Source organism: Myxocyprinus asiaticus, chromosome 20, assembly GCF_019703515.2.
Source record: "Myxocyprinus asiaticus isolate MX2 ecotype Aquarium Trade chromosome 20, UBuf_Myxa_2, whole genome shotgun sequence".
In the NCBI taxonomy this organism is placed as follows: Eukaryota; Metazoa; Chordata; class Actinopteri; order Cypriniformes; family Catostomidae; genus Myxocyprinus; species Myxocyprinus asiaticus.
In genome coordinates, this window is record NC_059363.1 from 20,411,038 (window position 1) to 20,426,718 (window position 15,681).

General features: G+C 37.2%; 1 protein-coding gene across 5 annotated transcripts in view; it reads left to right on the top strand.

Annotated features, from left to right (window-relative positions):
- Window positions 1-15,681, top strand: part of LOC127411424 (ribosomal protein S6 kinase alpha-1) — a 106,638-nt gene that overhangs the window by 76,451 nt on the left and 14,506 nt on the right. Inside the window, exons 1-3 of one of the 5 annotated variants that reach the window (XM_051646978.1) lie at window positions 6,680-6,823; window positions 9,627-9,680; window positions 13,649-13,765. In XM_051646978.1, coding sequence (XP_051502938.1) covers window positions 6,695-6,823; window positions 9,627-9,680; window positions 13,649-13,765 — 300 coding nt within the window. In that variant the 5' untranslated portion in view covers window positions 6,680-6,694. Of the gene's footprint in view, window positions 1-6,679; window positions 6,824-9,626; window positions 9,681-10,635; window positions 10,997-13,648; window positions 13,766-15,681 lie in introns of those variants that run through there. The other 4 variants (XM_051646979.1, XM_051646977.1, XM_051646981.1 and 1 more) reach the window with 4 other exon arrangements.

The window sequence follows — 15,681 nt, forward strand, 5'->3', positions numbered from 1 at the left end:
CTTAGACTATGATCTGACCTGTGATAAACAGGTTTGGCTTAACTATGCTCACATTCAGAGAACACAGAGTGAGACAATTTTATAACTTTAAAGTGATTTTCTCAGATTCAGTATCTGATTGGCATGTTCTGATACCCTTGTTTGAGAATGAGTACAAGTACAGATACTTACATTTCAGTACTCACTGATGCCAATACCTGTTTTTCTTTCTTTCTGAATTTCATATCAACAGTTTATTTCAGTTTTATCATCTAAATGGTGTGTAAATAAATTAATTCATTAGAACTTTAATCAAATTAAAATAGAACAATTAATTTTCAAAATAATATTGTATTATTTTTATCAAATTAAGTGCTTTTATAAAGAACCACTCAGCAAAAACCAAAATACAACACTGATGCTCTGTTACTATTGATTTATTATTATTAGTAGTAGTAGTAGTAGTAGTAGAATATTATATAATTTCCTTTTTTCCATTTAAATTGAGCTTTTATTTTGGAGTGAAGCTCTTTCCATTTCTATGTGTTTTTGATGGTAGCTTCTCACTTTCAGAAAAGCAGGTTGCTACCTGACCCAATGTGATTATTAAACCGCTAAAGGCTGCCATTTAATTAAATAAATATACAGTCTGCATGTGCTTTGTGCTAAAAAGTGAATTAGCGCGCCGCTCGCTGTTATCTGCCACAAATCGAGCATGCGATGCTCATGATGGTGTTTTATGAGCCAAATAAGTGATGAGCAGCCAGCATCGGCAAAATACTGGCTGCTCACATTTGAAACGTGCAGCATGTGCAAACTATTTATTTGTCTCATTAAATCGCAGTATTTGTGGTTTAATAATCACACTAGGACATAATGTGATTTTTATTTGTGCACTGAATGTTTACAGAATGACATTTGTACGTCAGATGGTATCGTTTTTTGGTATTGGAGCACTTTTCCAAGCACAAGTATCGGACCGGATTCCGCTACCCATATCGGTATCAGGGCATCTCTAGTTTCTGACAGAAATGAACATCCAACCCCGCAATCTCTCTAAAATGATTTAACAAAATTCTTTTGACATGTCCTGTTCATTAGCAAGTTTTTTTTTATTGAAGATATCAGGATTAAAGCTGTTTTCAGTATGACTGCTGATGAACTTTAGGAGTGTGTATCCACCCATGTGCTTGCACACTGGAGTAAAGGTTGTGGAATGTTGTGGATTTGTGCAGTTTGTCATGAATGATCTTTTGCTGGAAATAAAGATGGCTCAGGGGTATGATCCTAAAAGTCATAATAAATTTTAGCCTTTTAATAATGTGATAGAACAGCCTTGTACTTCAAACACTGATATTTCTGTTGGCTACCCTTGCTGGAAAACAATCGGTTTAAACCAGCCTAAGCTAGTGTGCTGGTCTAAGATGGACTCCAAGCCTGACCAACTGAAGTGTTCAGATACCCTCTAAACCAGCTAATTGATCAGCTTGACCAGCTGCTGTGAGACCTATTTCAGCTGGCTAGAGCTGTTTTTTTCCTAGCAGAGATGATAAAGAAATCTCTAATGTGTATGTAGACTAAATCAAAGGTTTGTTTGATTCCTAGCAGATAATATCAGAAAAAGGTTTTCCAGTGGACAGATAAAGTCTCGATCAATAGAATCTGATTCTCCTTGATTGTACTTAAGAAAATGTGTGTTGTGCATTTGCAGAACATCACCTCATATGTCTGGGTCTTGAGCTCTGAAAGAACACATTGATCTCTGTGGGAGTATCTAGTGTTCAATATTGTCTCTGACAGTAATAAGATTGACTGAACTGAGCTGCTGTGTTTCGTGCCTCAGGTTATATAGATGCTTGTTCAGACTGAATTTACCAAGGATTGGATGGGGCTCAGATCAGATAATGACACAATACTCCTTTAAATTACCATGATATTGAACGAAATTGGTGTGTCCCTGATAATGAAGAGATTTCACAAATAGAGGATGCAGAGGGAAAGAAAGATGTTTATTTTATTTAACAGCAAAGGATTTACGAAGCCTACATTAATCTGTACTTTTAAGTCATATTTTGAGCTTTCTGTAAGTTGGAAAGGTTAAATACACTATTCTCTTTGAATTCTCATGTATTTAAACATACATAAATTACTTCTCTCTTCTTAAGTCTTGCATCAGCCACATTTTAGTACCATTGAAATTCCTGTTTCTTTTCACTTTTCTTCTGCAAGCACACTCTCGCACTTTGCAGATTAAGAGTTTATCCTTTTTAACTTTCTCTCCTTCCTCCTTCCGTTCTGTTATACTGCCGTACTTTATTGATGTAAGCCACGGGTTTTATGTCCATATTTAGTCATTTCTCATGAGAAAAGAACTTTTATGAGCCTTCAGCGTGCTCGAGTCCCTTGATTCCGCCGCACACAGCGCTGCGCTGCCTTCTAGCGGCCGGTTCCAAAACTGCGCCTACACTGAACACATGCGCCTTTCCAAATCAGCAGACGCTAGAACAGTTGTCAATGGTAGATGCAAGTGGTAGGCTAGATGTAACATGATTTCTATAAAACAAACTATGGTATTTTTGTAATTTTAACAGTAGACCTACTCCAAACAAATGCAAAAACGATAAATACAAAATATAAATATTTATAAATTGGAACAAAAATGAATTATATTCCCTCACTCCCCTAATGTAGCCTGTGACAAATTTAATAGAGCTGAAGTAGTGATATAATATTTATTATCAGTCTATTTCTGCCTAAAGTACAGTTAGTGTTACTATAGTAAATTCAAGGGTGGTGATGTAGAATTTTGTGCCGCATTCAAATGGTTTCCGCTTCTTGCGCCTTGCTTCTCACTGATTCTCGCAAAGCTGCGAGTTTAAGAGCTCCAGGTTGAAGAGCTTTGTGCTCTCGCTGCTCTGTCCATTGAGCCATATCCATCTACAGAGCCATACAGGTGCATTAGCCAAGGTTGTGCCTCCGCCTGTGTATTTGACGCTGCTAAACCAGATACTTCAGATGCGTCGCTAGACTTCAAAATCAGACGAACTGCGGTACAAATGCGTACTAACCTGTATAATTGAGAACCAACTGTCATACTCCAAGTCTAGATTAACATTTTAATGCAAAGAGGAACTTGACGATAGATTTGATTATTATGACTGATAAACCCCCCCCCCATTTGTAACCTAACGCCCCTTTCTCTACTAATTTGCTCTCAGCGCCCCGTGGCATCCTTTGAACGCCCCCGTTGAGAACCCCTGCACTAGAGCAATGCATGCCTCTTAAACTATGAAGTGCTCAGTCACTGACCACCAGTCCAACCAGACTATTGTCCGCTCATTACAATCTCATGTTTATTCACACTGTTATTGAGGCCTGTATACATAGGCCTATTCATGCACACTTTCCACTGATCAAAGAGGCAAGAACAGTTTTTCCCACTTCATGTCTGCCAATTAATTCTTAAGCCTCTTCTAGCCCTTTGGCAGGCGATTGGCATGACTGACACGCATCGCTTCCGTTCGTCATTTTTCTCGCAACGGCTCACAACCATACACACCAGCTGTGAGTGTCTTTGTTCAGAATGAGCAGTTCTGTAAAACCAGTGCAACAGATGGCCACACAAAGAGACCAGTCGCGTGCGGCTCCTGCTAGGAGACTCTGCAGCTCCCGGTGCTAAGCAACACATGCTGAGATGTGACTGTTGTGTTCAGATTCTTTGTAGCAGAGGTTTCATGGCGTGTGCAGTGCAGTGATTCCCAGCCAGGGGCATGTGTACTCTAGGGAGTACATAACCAGGTTCCAAGGGGGAACCTGGAAAGACTTTGCTTTGTTAAACTTATGAAGCAGAAATATAAAACATAAAATAAAATAAATTCAATAGATACAAATAATGAATCTAAAATCTCTAAACAACTGCAAAGAGAATTCTTCCCCGAACTGTCAAAGCTTGTGAAAGTCTCAGGCGTCTAAAGGGAGTGTAAGCTAGTCAACATGGTCAAATGAGTGACTCAAAATAAGTAAAATATTGTACCAACTACACCTAACTAAATTATAATATTTAAAAAATATCACCTTTTGGAAGGGACTTACAAACTTGACAGTCAATTCAAGATCATGTCACAGTAATTGATGTTCATTCATGGTCTTTTTATAAGCGTAATTAAAGGAATAGTTCACCTCTCATTCACTCACCCTCATGCCACATGTGTATGACCTTCTTTCTTCTTCTGAACACAAATGAAGATTATTTGAGGAATATTTCATCTCTGTTGGTCCTCACAATGCAAGTGAATGGGTACCAACATTTCGAAGCACAAAAAAGCAAATAAAGGTATCGTAAAATTATTCTATGACTCCAGTTGTTAAATCCATGTCTTCCAATGCGATATCTATATAATAGGTGTGGGTAAGAAACAAATCAATATTTTAGTCCTTTTTTACAATAAATTCTCCACCCAGTAGGTGCCAGTATGCACAAAGAATGCGAATCGCAAATTCTGAAGACATGGATTTATCCACTGGAGTTGATGGATTACTTTTATACTGCCTTTATGTGCTTTTGGAGATTGAAAAATCTTTGTTTGTATTTAGCTGAAGAAAGAAAGTCATAATACACAACTGGAATGACGTGAGGGTGAGTAAATTATGAATTTTCATTTTTGGGTGAATTATTCCTTTTAAGACCTCATCGTCACCCATCTCTAGAATTGTTTCACTTTTTTCAACTTTAGGGGCCAATAATGAAAATATTTGCGCTCTGAGGAGACTCTGAAGCATTTAGACTTGAAGAAAATAAGTTTGCTTACGTATATACCAATTCCTTTGAGGTGAGCAATCATCATTTTTAGATATCTTGCCCTAAACAAGACGTTTACCGCAAATAAAATTATTTTTTATTTTTATTTTTATTTTTATTTTATTTTATTTTATTTCTGCTTTGAAAAGGTAATTATGGGGGCTGAAAAAATATGAAAATGTTAAAATCTGAAATTAATATTTTACATACTTTTAGTTTTATGTCACCAACAATAAATAAGCAAGCTATGAATATAATTTGAGTATAATTTAAACATTTATGTCTAAATAATTCAGAAATAATAATTCAAAATAATAATTAAGGGGTAAAAATATGAAAATGGTAAAGTCCATATAAATATTTTACAGACTTTAAATTTAGGTCTTCAACTAATACTGTAAGCAAGCTATGAACAAAATCTTGGTGCAGCAACGGCCCTGTCTCATTTGACATGGACTGATCTCAACCACATTTGAGTGTGTAGAACATTTTAATAATATTAATAATAATGTTAAATGATATCCAGTAAAATATCACTTAACACATTTGGTGTTGATAAAGGGGCACTTGAGCGTAGGGCTGTCATGATTATGAAATTTGGCTGACGATTAATTGTTAAACAAATAATTGCAATAATGACGATCAATTGACTGTTTTAGGGCTATGACGATTAATTGTCTTGTTAAGGGTTTTAATGATTAATTGTCATATAACTGTCATATTTCTTAAGGTGTGCTTTTTTCTGCATGTGTGCTTTTTTCATACACCTTAAGAAGTCATTTTTACACATTTAACTTGAAACAAAAATCAAATAAAAAATATGTGGTTTCCTTATAAGGCTTTAAAAATGTATGAATGACATGAAAAATAATGTTTTAAATATCAAAATATTTCTAAATACTTAAAATGTGTCTCTTTTTGGTCAACTTGAGTTTTGGGCAATTTTACATTTATGCTGTTGTTTTTTGAACTCATATATTTTACATTATATATTTTTATGACTAATATATATATATATATCAATTATTACATTTATATACAGTACTTGTTGTTATATTATTAAATAGTAATATATTTCTGTCCTAATTTCTTCATTTTCACACGTTATTTTAATGTTCTGATTAAACCCACGAGCCCTTGTTTCTCATGAAGCAAAACCTTGGAGATTTCGTTTCATAATTTCATCACTCCACAGAAATGGAATAAGCGTGCGTCTCCTCCTCTGTGTCACTGCGTGAATGAACCAGCAACATTTGACATTACACGATCGTTTAAAGTGTAACAGGAGCGCTTTGCGTTCACTATCACAGTTTATACTTGTTCCTTTATATTTTCGCCGGAGTTTGGCGCGAGTATCTGCTGACGCGCCTTGTCAACAGACACTCGCGCCAAAATCCCGCTTGTGTTTCTGATTCTGAGCGCCTGAGAAGCTCCTCACGCGCTCTTCAGGACAGGAGCTGGTTGACGTCCGAGATGCGGCTCAGTGACGCTCGGACTCGGAGTTCAACTGAATGACACACATACGTTCGTGGCATTTATACAGTATATTTGCTAAAAAGTCTCAAATAACCATCAGACGGTTATTTAATAATCGCGAAAGGCCTACTTGAGCCTTACCGATGGTGCTGTGGACAAAGTAAGACAGAAAATGTTGGGAAACACTGTTTTTGGGTAACAGCTGTGCACAGTGTCTGACCAGTGGCTTAAATGGAACTAAAGCCAGTTACAGCATCACACCTAGTGTTATGCACTGTGTTTTTGTGTGGAAAGATGTCTGTGTGAGAAAGAGGGAGGAACAGAGTGACCCATGTTCTGACATGTGGTTTTTCTCTGAAGTTTCACCATTTCCTCCACTGTCATCTGAATACACATCTCTATTCTTAAACTCACGTTTTTTTCTACATTTCCCCATTGCTCATGACTCAAGAGGTCTGTGTTCTAGAGAGAGAGCTCATACAGACCTCGCTGAAGCCGCTGTTTTCATTGACATGGGTCAGGGTGGAGATGTGGAGGCATATCTTCCGCACCAAGCCACACATGCAACAGGCAAGTGTACCTGTCCTTTACCTGAGGGATTCGAAAGCTGGCAGGGGAGTAGAGAAGTGTGTTTAGGAGGAGAAGAAGAGGGGAGATGCGACTGATAGAAAACTGACAGAAAGAGAGGAACTGGAAAACGCAAAATCTCACTTTTCCGCTAACCTGCTAAGATATCACACCTGTGTTACCCACCTTGTTCAGATGTGGTTAGGAAAGTCCAGGCGTGTTTTTAGGGTTTCATTTGTGCTGTTAGGACTGAGGATTTTATTGGACATTTTAATGTTTGAAGATTAAATGTAGTTTTTGCAGCAGTTTTTATTTTATTAAGCGTGCACAGCCCTCATGTTTCACAGCTTTAAAAAATAAACATTTCTTTGTGTGACCGAACTCTGGTTTGACATTGTGAAACCGGAAACGTCAGGTTTATGATGCACAAGCTGCAGTCTGTAGCTTCACAAGTTGTTCAGCGTTGTGAAACACAAAAATAGTCTAGTTTTAGTTCAACTTAATATAATGGAGAGCATTAGCAATGTTAGCTATTACAGAAAAAGATGTTGGACTTATGACACCGGAAGTGTTTTTTGGTCAATAGTTTTTCTCCCCTTGCAGTTTTTGTTCTGGTACTGGTGATATTGAAGCAGTTTGAAAGTAAAATTAAAGATATAAGATAAGTGTCAGATGACATTGTGTGTTTAACTGTTAACCCTTGTGCGACCTTTGGGACATTTTTGTCTTTTTCTTTTTTGTTTTTTCGATCATTTTGGCTATGTTAAAGGAATAGTTCACCCAAAAATGAAAATTTGCTGATAATTTACTCACCCTCAGGCCATCCATGATGTATCTGAGTTTCTTTCTTCATCAAAACAGAATTAAAGACTTTTAGGATTTCATTTCTGGCCTCCTCCTCTAAACAATGCAAGTGAATATCCTCCATTTTTTGACGGTCCAAAATGCATATTTAGGGTGCATCAAAATAATCCACACGACTCCAGTCGACAAATAAAGTTCTTCTGAACCCAAACGATTGATTATTTTGAGAAACAAAACAATACTATATACAAATGTTCGCTTCCGTACATCTCTGTGACGTGCACTCATGAGAGGGATGATGTAAGCTCGTTGGTAATGTCACGCTTCACGTGGAGAAGTCGTCAGGAAGCGCGTCATTGTTTACAAGAGAAACTTGCAAAGACCACAGACCAAGCGCCGTTCACAAACCAAAACAGTCTAAAACAATTTCAATATATATATATATATATATATATATAACAAAAAATCTAAATAATAATAAAAAAACTTTTTTACTGCAGTAAATAACCATCCTTTATTTTGGAGCAATGCCATTGCGTTATCTACTTGTGCTTTTTCTTTAGCAGAAATATATAGGCTATATGACTGTCAGGAACTCAAGCCACACAAGTTGTAGTTAGTGAATCCAAGTGCGAGAGTGTGTCTCTTTATGTAATCTCAGACTGACCCGATGTTCAATGGGGGGCTTTTTGGGGGCCATGACATCTGTTGCGGTGCTCCCTGTTCTTCTATTCTAATCTTTTCTGTTTGCAAAAGTAATGTTTGGGAGTCTAACATTTACATTTCCTATTGACACACTAAAGCTGAAGATATAAATAACCATCTTAAGACAAATGTTTTTGTGAAACATCTTATGTGCCTAAGACTTTTGCACAGCACTTGTGCAACTTAATGGAGACATATGTGGCAGCGTTCACTAGCACGCCTCGGAACGCACCCTCAGCTGTCCCCCTCTCATTGCGCTGCCCTGTTTCGCCCTTCTCGGGCTAATGCCAGTTTTCAGTTCCATCCGTAACTCTCACTGAAAGTTTTTCTGAACAGTTTTTGAGCAGCCCGTGTCTGATCTCTCCTAAGGACGGCTACTGACTATCAAATGAGCAAGTTACAGCTCACGCTCTTGTCTGGTGTGAATCGAATTCCATTGTGTATCAAATCATTCTGAATTTGCAAAAAAAAAAAAAAAAAAAAAATCTTTTGAATCTAATCGAAAACCTATGGATCATCAGTCGAATAGATTAGCTTTAAACCCAAAGATTCACACCCCTAATTTACAACTTTTAGTTTTAAAAATGTATGTGTATATGTTGAAATTAACCTTCACCAAGATCAATAAGTGCTGAAAAAATACGTTAACTAATGTATTTAGCCAATTACCGAATACAACCTCATTGTAAAGTGTTACCATAACATATGCCACTGGCCAGAATAGGGTAGCAATATGGACCGGTTACATGAAGTTCCCTCATCCCTGAAAACCGAAATGTTGGATACATTTTAGTGTTTCAAATTTGCGTTAACTTTTGTAGGAATTTTGTTTCTACAGTATGTTGGGTCAGCACTTGATGTCCAAAGTAAAATCTGGTTCCTGAACTGTAACCAATTGAGAACCACTGACCTAATACACCTTCTGATACAGTTTCTTTTAGTTTCAGCATTGAACGACTATATTTTTTACCTTACAAAACCTGGACAGAGAACATTCTAGAATCCTTAGGGGCCCAACACATCCTTGCACTTAAAGCTAGATGGAGTGGCATGAATAGAGTAGAATGCAGGAATCTGAAGATGCATTTTTTTTCAACAGTTTAAGTTTTCTTTAACTTGACATAGGAAAATAGTTCGAAAAACCACACAAACGGACGCAAAAATATTTTCTGTGTGAACGGCCCCTTGGATGGTTCATCAGCGCACAGGAGTGGAAATGAGAGGAAATCAGGGTCATGTTGTTCTCAGTTTTGACACTCTTTTTGTTCACTTCTTTCTCCTAACCCCACTTGTACAGCACAAGTCACAGATCACCTGGGTAGAGAGAGAGTTTGCTGATATCACTGGGAAGGTAAGAGTTGCCCGAAGCATCTGAGCTTTTTGCTTCAACCTGCTTTCCTCACCAGCTGAGCTCTATCATGCTGTCTGTCAGTTCAGGGTAAAATAAGGTTTACCATTGAGGAAGAGGAGTGATGTGGAATGCCAGAAAGTCTGAACTTTAATGCTCTGGGTGTTTGTTGTTCTTTCAAATATGACTTCCTCTTGTCGGATCAGCCTGCAGCGGTCAGGGCCAGAGGAAGGACCTGTGTGTTTCAAAGCCACACAGTATTTTTAGCTCTGTTGACGGTGAGGGAGGAGAACAGCGAGAGGGGAAATAAGCAAGGCAATATGAGACAGGATGGGCATTTAGGTGTCCAGCCGATGGAAACAGACATTCATCTACATCTCAGACACACACAGTGGGGTTCAGTGGGAGTGCAAAATGAAAAGCTAGGATTCAAAATGTAATTTTAACTTTTAATTAAAAAAAGTTTTAGAACTTTATGAAGTAAAATGAATAAGAAATCACTAATCAAATAAGCAAATTTGTGTCATAGACCATGTTAAATACTTTAAATGTAATGGTCAGATTATCTCTCATGCAAAGAAGCACACAAGATGCTCTTGGAAACATTGTCAGATCATAATGTTTGTTGATTTAACATGGATTAACAGATTATAAAAATATGTTAATTTTTCAATTGAACTTTTCAACCTTTTACTCAAATTGTTGCTATTATCATTTGTAATTAAACAAATTATTAAATTATGCATAGCATTTTCACAAGTGGACTTAGACTTTTGACTTCTTTCTTTCTTTCTTGGTTTCTTTCTTGCTTTCTTTCTAAGATCTCTCTTTATCTCTTTGCTATTAGCCCTTCTGTCAAACTTGACTGTCACATCCTCTTGCGCTCTGTCTCTCTCTTTCTCTTTTTTTTTTTTTCTCACCAGTTCAGTTTTCAGGTCTTGGTCTCTTCCTTCCTCTTCCTGCCTGCCACATTTTAGTTTTCAAGTAAGGCACAGCACACACCCTCACATACACACACCAGAACTTGCTTGCTCCCTCTCTGAGATGAGTTTTGTCGACCGTGCCGGCCTGACTGCAGGCGGATGGGGGTAACAGTGGGATGCCCTGGCTAGAGGAGGGATGAAGAGATGGAGAAAGAGAGAGAGAAAGAGAAGAGGAAGTTTAAAGTCAGTCAGTTGTTGACACTCTACCTGTTCAGACGGCAGCACGGTAAGACTTTAGCAAATGGCACTCAGTCCAGTGAGGAGACAAACAGCACCACAAGCTCCGTCCATACTCCATCTAGTGCAGCTTCAACTGATGAGCACACACTGTGGATGGTCAGTACACACACATGCAGATCACATTGCTGTTTGAAGAGCACTTGGTATATGTTACGCTTTTTATTTAATTGGGCCACGACAGTTGTTGTCATGGTAAGAATCACTTGATAATCAAATTTGCATATTTGATAAGTGACCTGGAACTAGTGTAGAATTTAACATATTTCTTCTTCATTTTACATTATAATATGTAGTTGTTTTAAATGTTTCAAAATCCTAACAACATTTCTGTTTATATACAGGTTTAAATTTGATTTTTAATCCATTATTTTCAGTGTGTACTCAGATATTTGAACCCCACTTTACATTTCTGAGATTAACAGTGTAAATAACATATTTCAGTGTCATTTTATACTGTTAGAAGTCAAACACTCTAACACAGCTGTTAGCAACATGGATTTTGACAAAGTGCATCTTTCATGTGGTGTATGCACTGTATGTAGATTCTGTGCATGAGAACTTCTATGAGAGGTGTTGTAATGTGTTTCTAGAGTGCTGCGACACTTGGCCTTTTTTTAACGCTGACCTCCTGGTTTGAGTTGCTCTTTTAAACGGTAGTAAAACTGAAGCTTTGATGCACAAGAACCACAAAGAAAAAAATAAATTAATCTGAGGTAGGTTGCTAACCGGTAACCTGAGGTTACAGCTGGGCCTCATTGATTCATTTCCTGATCATCCACCATTTTACACTACAACACAATTTACTGGTTGACATTTAAAAAAGCCTGTAAAGAATATTCTTGAAGTTTTAATGCAATAGAATTTTAAGAATGAAGCTTAAAGTTGTAACAACAGGCTATATAGACTACTATGGAACTGAACAATTAGGCCTAAATAAAAAAATCAGCTGTAGTATCTGCCACTGTGTTAATGTAAAATTCCAATGAGGTAATATTTCCATTCGAATGGGGTTTCAGAGTGTGATTTATTTTTTTATTATTTTTGGTGAATTAGCAGTGTCACATATTTAGTGTGGGTTGTGTACAAGCAGCTGCTTTTGCAGATGGGCAATGAAGTTTGAAGTGTTAGTGTGACAGAGTTTGGTGTGTAAGTGTAATGGGGTTTTAATATGTAAGGTTAAGTTAACTTAAGAGGGTTTGATATGTTAGAGCAACAAGGTGCGATAGGTAAGTTTAGTGGGTTTGATAAGGATTGGAGCAACCTACTGTATTTTTCCACATAATTTCAGAATGCAGACTTTAATTTTGCTTTACTTAAGTTATTATTAATTTCCTTCTCTGTCTTCACTCTTAACTCTACTTCCTTGAGGATTTTTTTTTTTCACAGGGGAAATGTGACATTAAGAGATGATGAAATATATATATATATATATATATATATATATATATATATATATATATATATATATATATATATATATATATAATGTACTGATATATTCTAAAGTAGATATTTATTTTGTATATTTTAATGAAGGGTTTACTGTGTTGTTATCACTGTCCACTGAGAGGATCTGATGTTTAAGTGTTTGTCTCTGTGGCTTTAAATCACATGAGCAACTCCTCTCATCTACACCCATCAGAACTGCTGATCTTCTGCTGTGTTCATTCATTTATTTTATTTATTTGTCATTAAAAGTGTTATTAATTCAATCTTTTAATAGTAAGGATTTGTGACTAACATATGAATGATAATTTACTCAAGCAGTTACACCGAAATGATTAAATTAAAGGGATAGTTCATCCTGAAATGAAAATTCTCTCATTATTTACCCACCCTCATGCCTTCCCAGATGTGTATGACTTTCTTCTGTAGAACACAAATTAAGATTTTAAGAAGAATATTTCAGCTCTGTAAGTGAATGGGTAACAACATTTTGAAGCTAAAAAAGCACATAGAGGCTGTACGAAAGTAATCCATATGACTCCAGCGGTTAAATCCATCTTCATAAGCTATATGATAAGTGTGGGTGAGAAACAGATCAATATTTAAGTCCTTTTTTTTTACTATAAATCTCCACTTTCAGTTCCACATTCTTCTTTTGCTTTTGGCGATTCACATTCTTTGTGCATATCGCCCCCCTACTGGGCAGAGAGGAGAATTTATAGTAAAAAAGGACTGAAATATTGATCTGCTTCTCGCTCACACATATATCACTTCAGAAGACATGGATTAAACCACTGGAGTCGTATAGATTACTTCTATGCTGCCTTTATGTGCTTTTGGAGCTTCAAAAATTGGTCACCATTCACTTGTACAGAGCTGAAATATTCTTCTAAAAGTCTTTGTGTTTAGCACAAGAAAGTCAGGCACAGCTGAGATGGCATGAGGGTGAATAAATCATAAGAGAATTTCAATTTTTGGGTGAACCATCCCTTTCAATGTCTCAACGAACAATTGTGACTGGTGCGGGCTGAGGAAAAATATCTTTTAGGGTCTTGTATGGGAAATTATATGCAACTAAGCAGCGCTATATCAGCTTTTCTTGATTGCTTCTCTTCTGCTAGTTAATTTTCCCAGTAATATTACTTGTATGCCACAAAAGTGATTGTCATGGCATCTTGAACAATCAGAGATTCATTTCCAAGCTCCTACGCTCTGATTGTGCTCTGTACATGTTTTATGCAACCTGCTCTTCAACCAGCTAATTTCTGTGGTTGATATCCCTATTTCTCTTATGTGTTGCAGGAAGATGGAGATATCAAGGAGATCAACATCACAAATGTGGTTAAGGAGGGGGCAGAGAAGGCAGACCCCTCACAGTTCGAGCTGCTCAAAGTGTTGGGACAGGGGTCCTTTGGAAAGGTAACACACACAGAAGAAGATGCTTCTGTAGGGAAGACTGGAGACAATTGTAAAAGAAAAACGTTTTACATTTACTTTCATATTTCTCAGACTGGTACAAATTTACCTACTATCTTTTTAAATAAGAAATATTTATTTCTGCCTAACGTAACTAAAAGTAATAGATTTATAGTGAGAGACTAGATCATAATATTGAATTTAAGTCAAATTGTTAAAATCGCTTCCATTACTGTGGTGATTGTAACAGTTGTTGGCCCCCGAGGGGACCCGGGGTAGAATAGGTCCCTAGCACCCCCTTGCTGATCATAAGAGGCGACAAATGGGGCGACTTCTTTGCCGTAAGTTGCAACCCATGTCTGGGGAGGATGAGAACCTGGTATTTGAGGAATGTGTATGCTACGGCTGACTCAGATCCAACACAATACTTTGGCTTCGAATTCACATAGACGGGAGTTTGGGAGGACCCGGTCCAACCAATCAGCTAGTCAAGATGTACCCGAAAGGGCTTTGGCTTAGGGTCAATTGAGTCAAATTAATTTTTTGTTCCTTTTGCTCAAGTATATCACCCCTGTATCCTTGGTGCATATCTGGAGGATAACCGCGGCTCTGTGCATTACCCTGTTGGGCTCCGAGGTGGGTGAGGAGCAGGAGTGATGAAATTTAAAAATACAAACATGGCTTACAAAAAAAAAAAAAAAAAAAACGACGGATGATAGAACAAACATTGGATGATGATTTAGATACTGGATGTATTTACTCACAAAAGAGTGAAAATTGGCAGAGATTTATACTGCTAGAATCACAAATAACAAACATGCCTCTTACAAAATTGTCTCCATTTGCAATACAGAGAGTCATAACAGGCATAGCAGGAACAGTTAAAGACGTTAAAAAGCTAAGATCCGGACAAATCCTAGTAGAATGCTCCAAGAAAAGCCATGCTGAAAACATCATGCATGCAAATATGCTGGCAAATGTACCGATAAAGGCATTTTATCACCCATCATTGAACAGCAGCAAAGGAGCTATACGCACTAGAGAGCTACACAACATGGATGAGGCTGAAATAGCATCAGAATTAACTCAACAAGGTGTAATTAATGTCAAGAGGATCACAATCAAAAAAGAAGAACAGATAATTAAGACAAGCACTTACATTATGACTTTTAATAAACCCCAACCTCCAGAGAAGATTCAAATTGGATATGAGAGTGTACCGGTCAATACCTTTATTCCAAACCCATTGAGATGCTACAACTGTCAAAAATTTGGCCACAGTTCTGCTTTCTGTAAAAGAAAAGCAATCTGCTGCAACTGTGGAGAAGAAGGACATGAATGGGTTCAAGACCGTCAGAATGCAGCAACTGTTCAGCTAATTACCCAGCTTCAACAAAAGAATGTCCGGTTTGGATAAAGGAAAAAAAATCCAAAGAATAAAATGTGTTGAAAGGATCAGCTACGTTGAAGCACGTAAAAAGGTTGAGGAGTCCCCATCCTTTAATTTGAGGAAAACATATGCTTCTATGGTGAAACCAACCATGAGCACCACTGACTGTCAGACTGATTTGACGTGGGTGAATAGTGAGTAACCACAAAATGTCAGTAACAGAATTTCTAATCTAATTAAAAAGAAGAATCAAGGAACACAAAGTCAAATATTGACAAATCAAATCCAAGCCGAGGAAGACGAAAGATCATCAAATGAGCACAACCAGTCCTTAAGAGGGAAGGATACAGCAAAGTACTGAAAAAACTCAATCAACAAAATTGAATCAAGAAAGGAAAACACAAAAGACTGAATGTTTAAAGAATAACGATTTTGAAATGACAGAGACTACAAATTCCCGAAGTCGAAGCTTGTCTCCAGAATGCAAAGGTAAAGGGCAGATACTTGTCTTACCTACTTGAAAATGAGG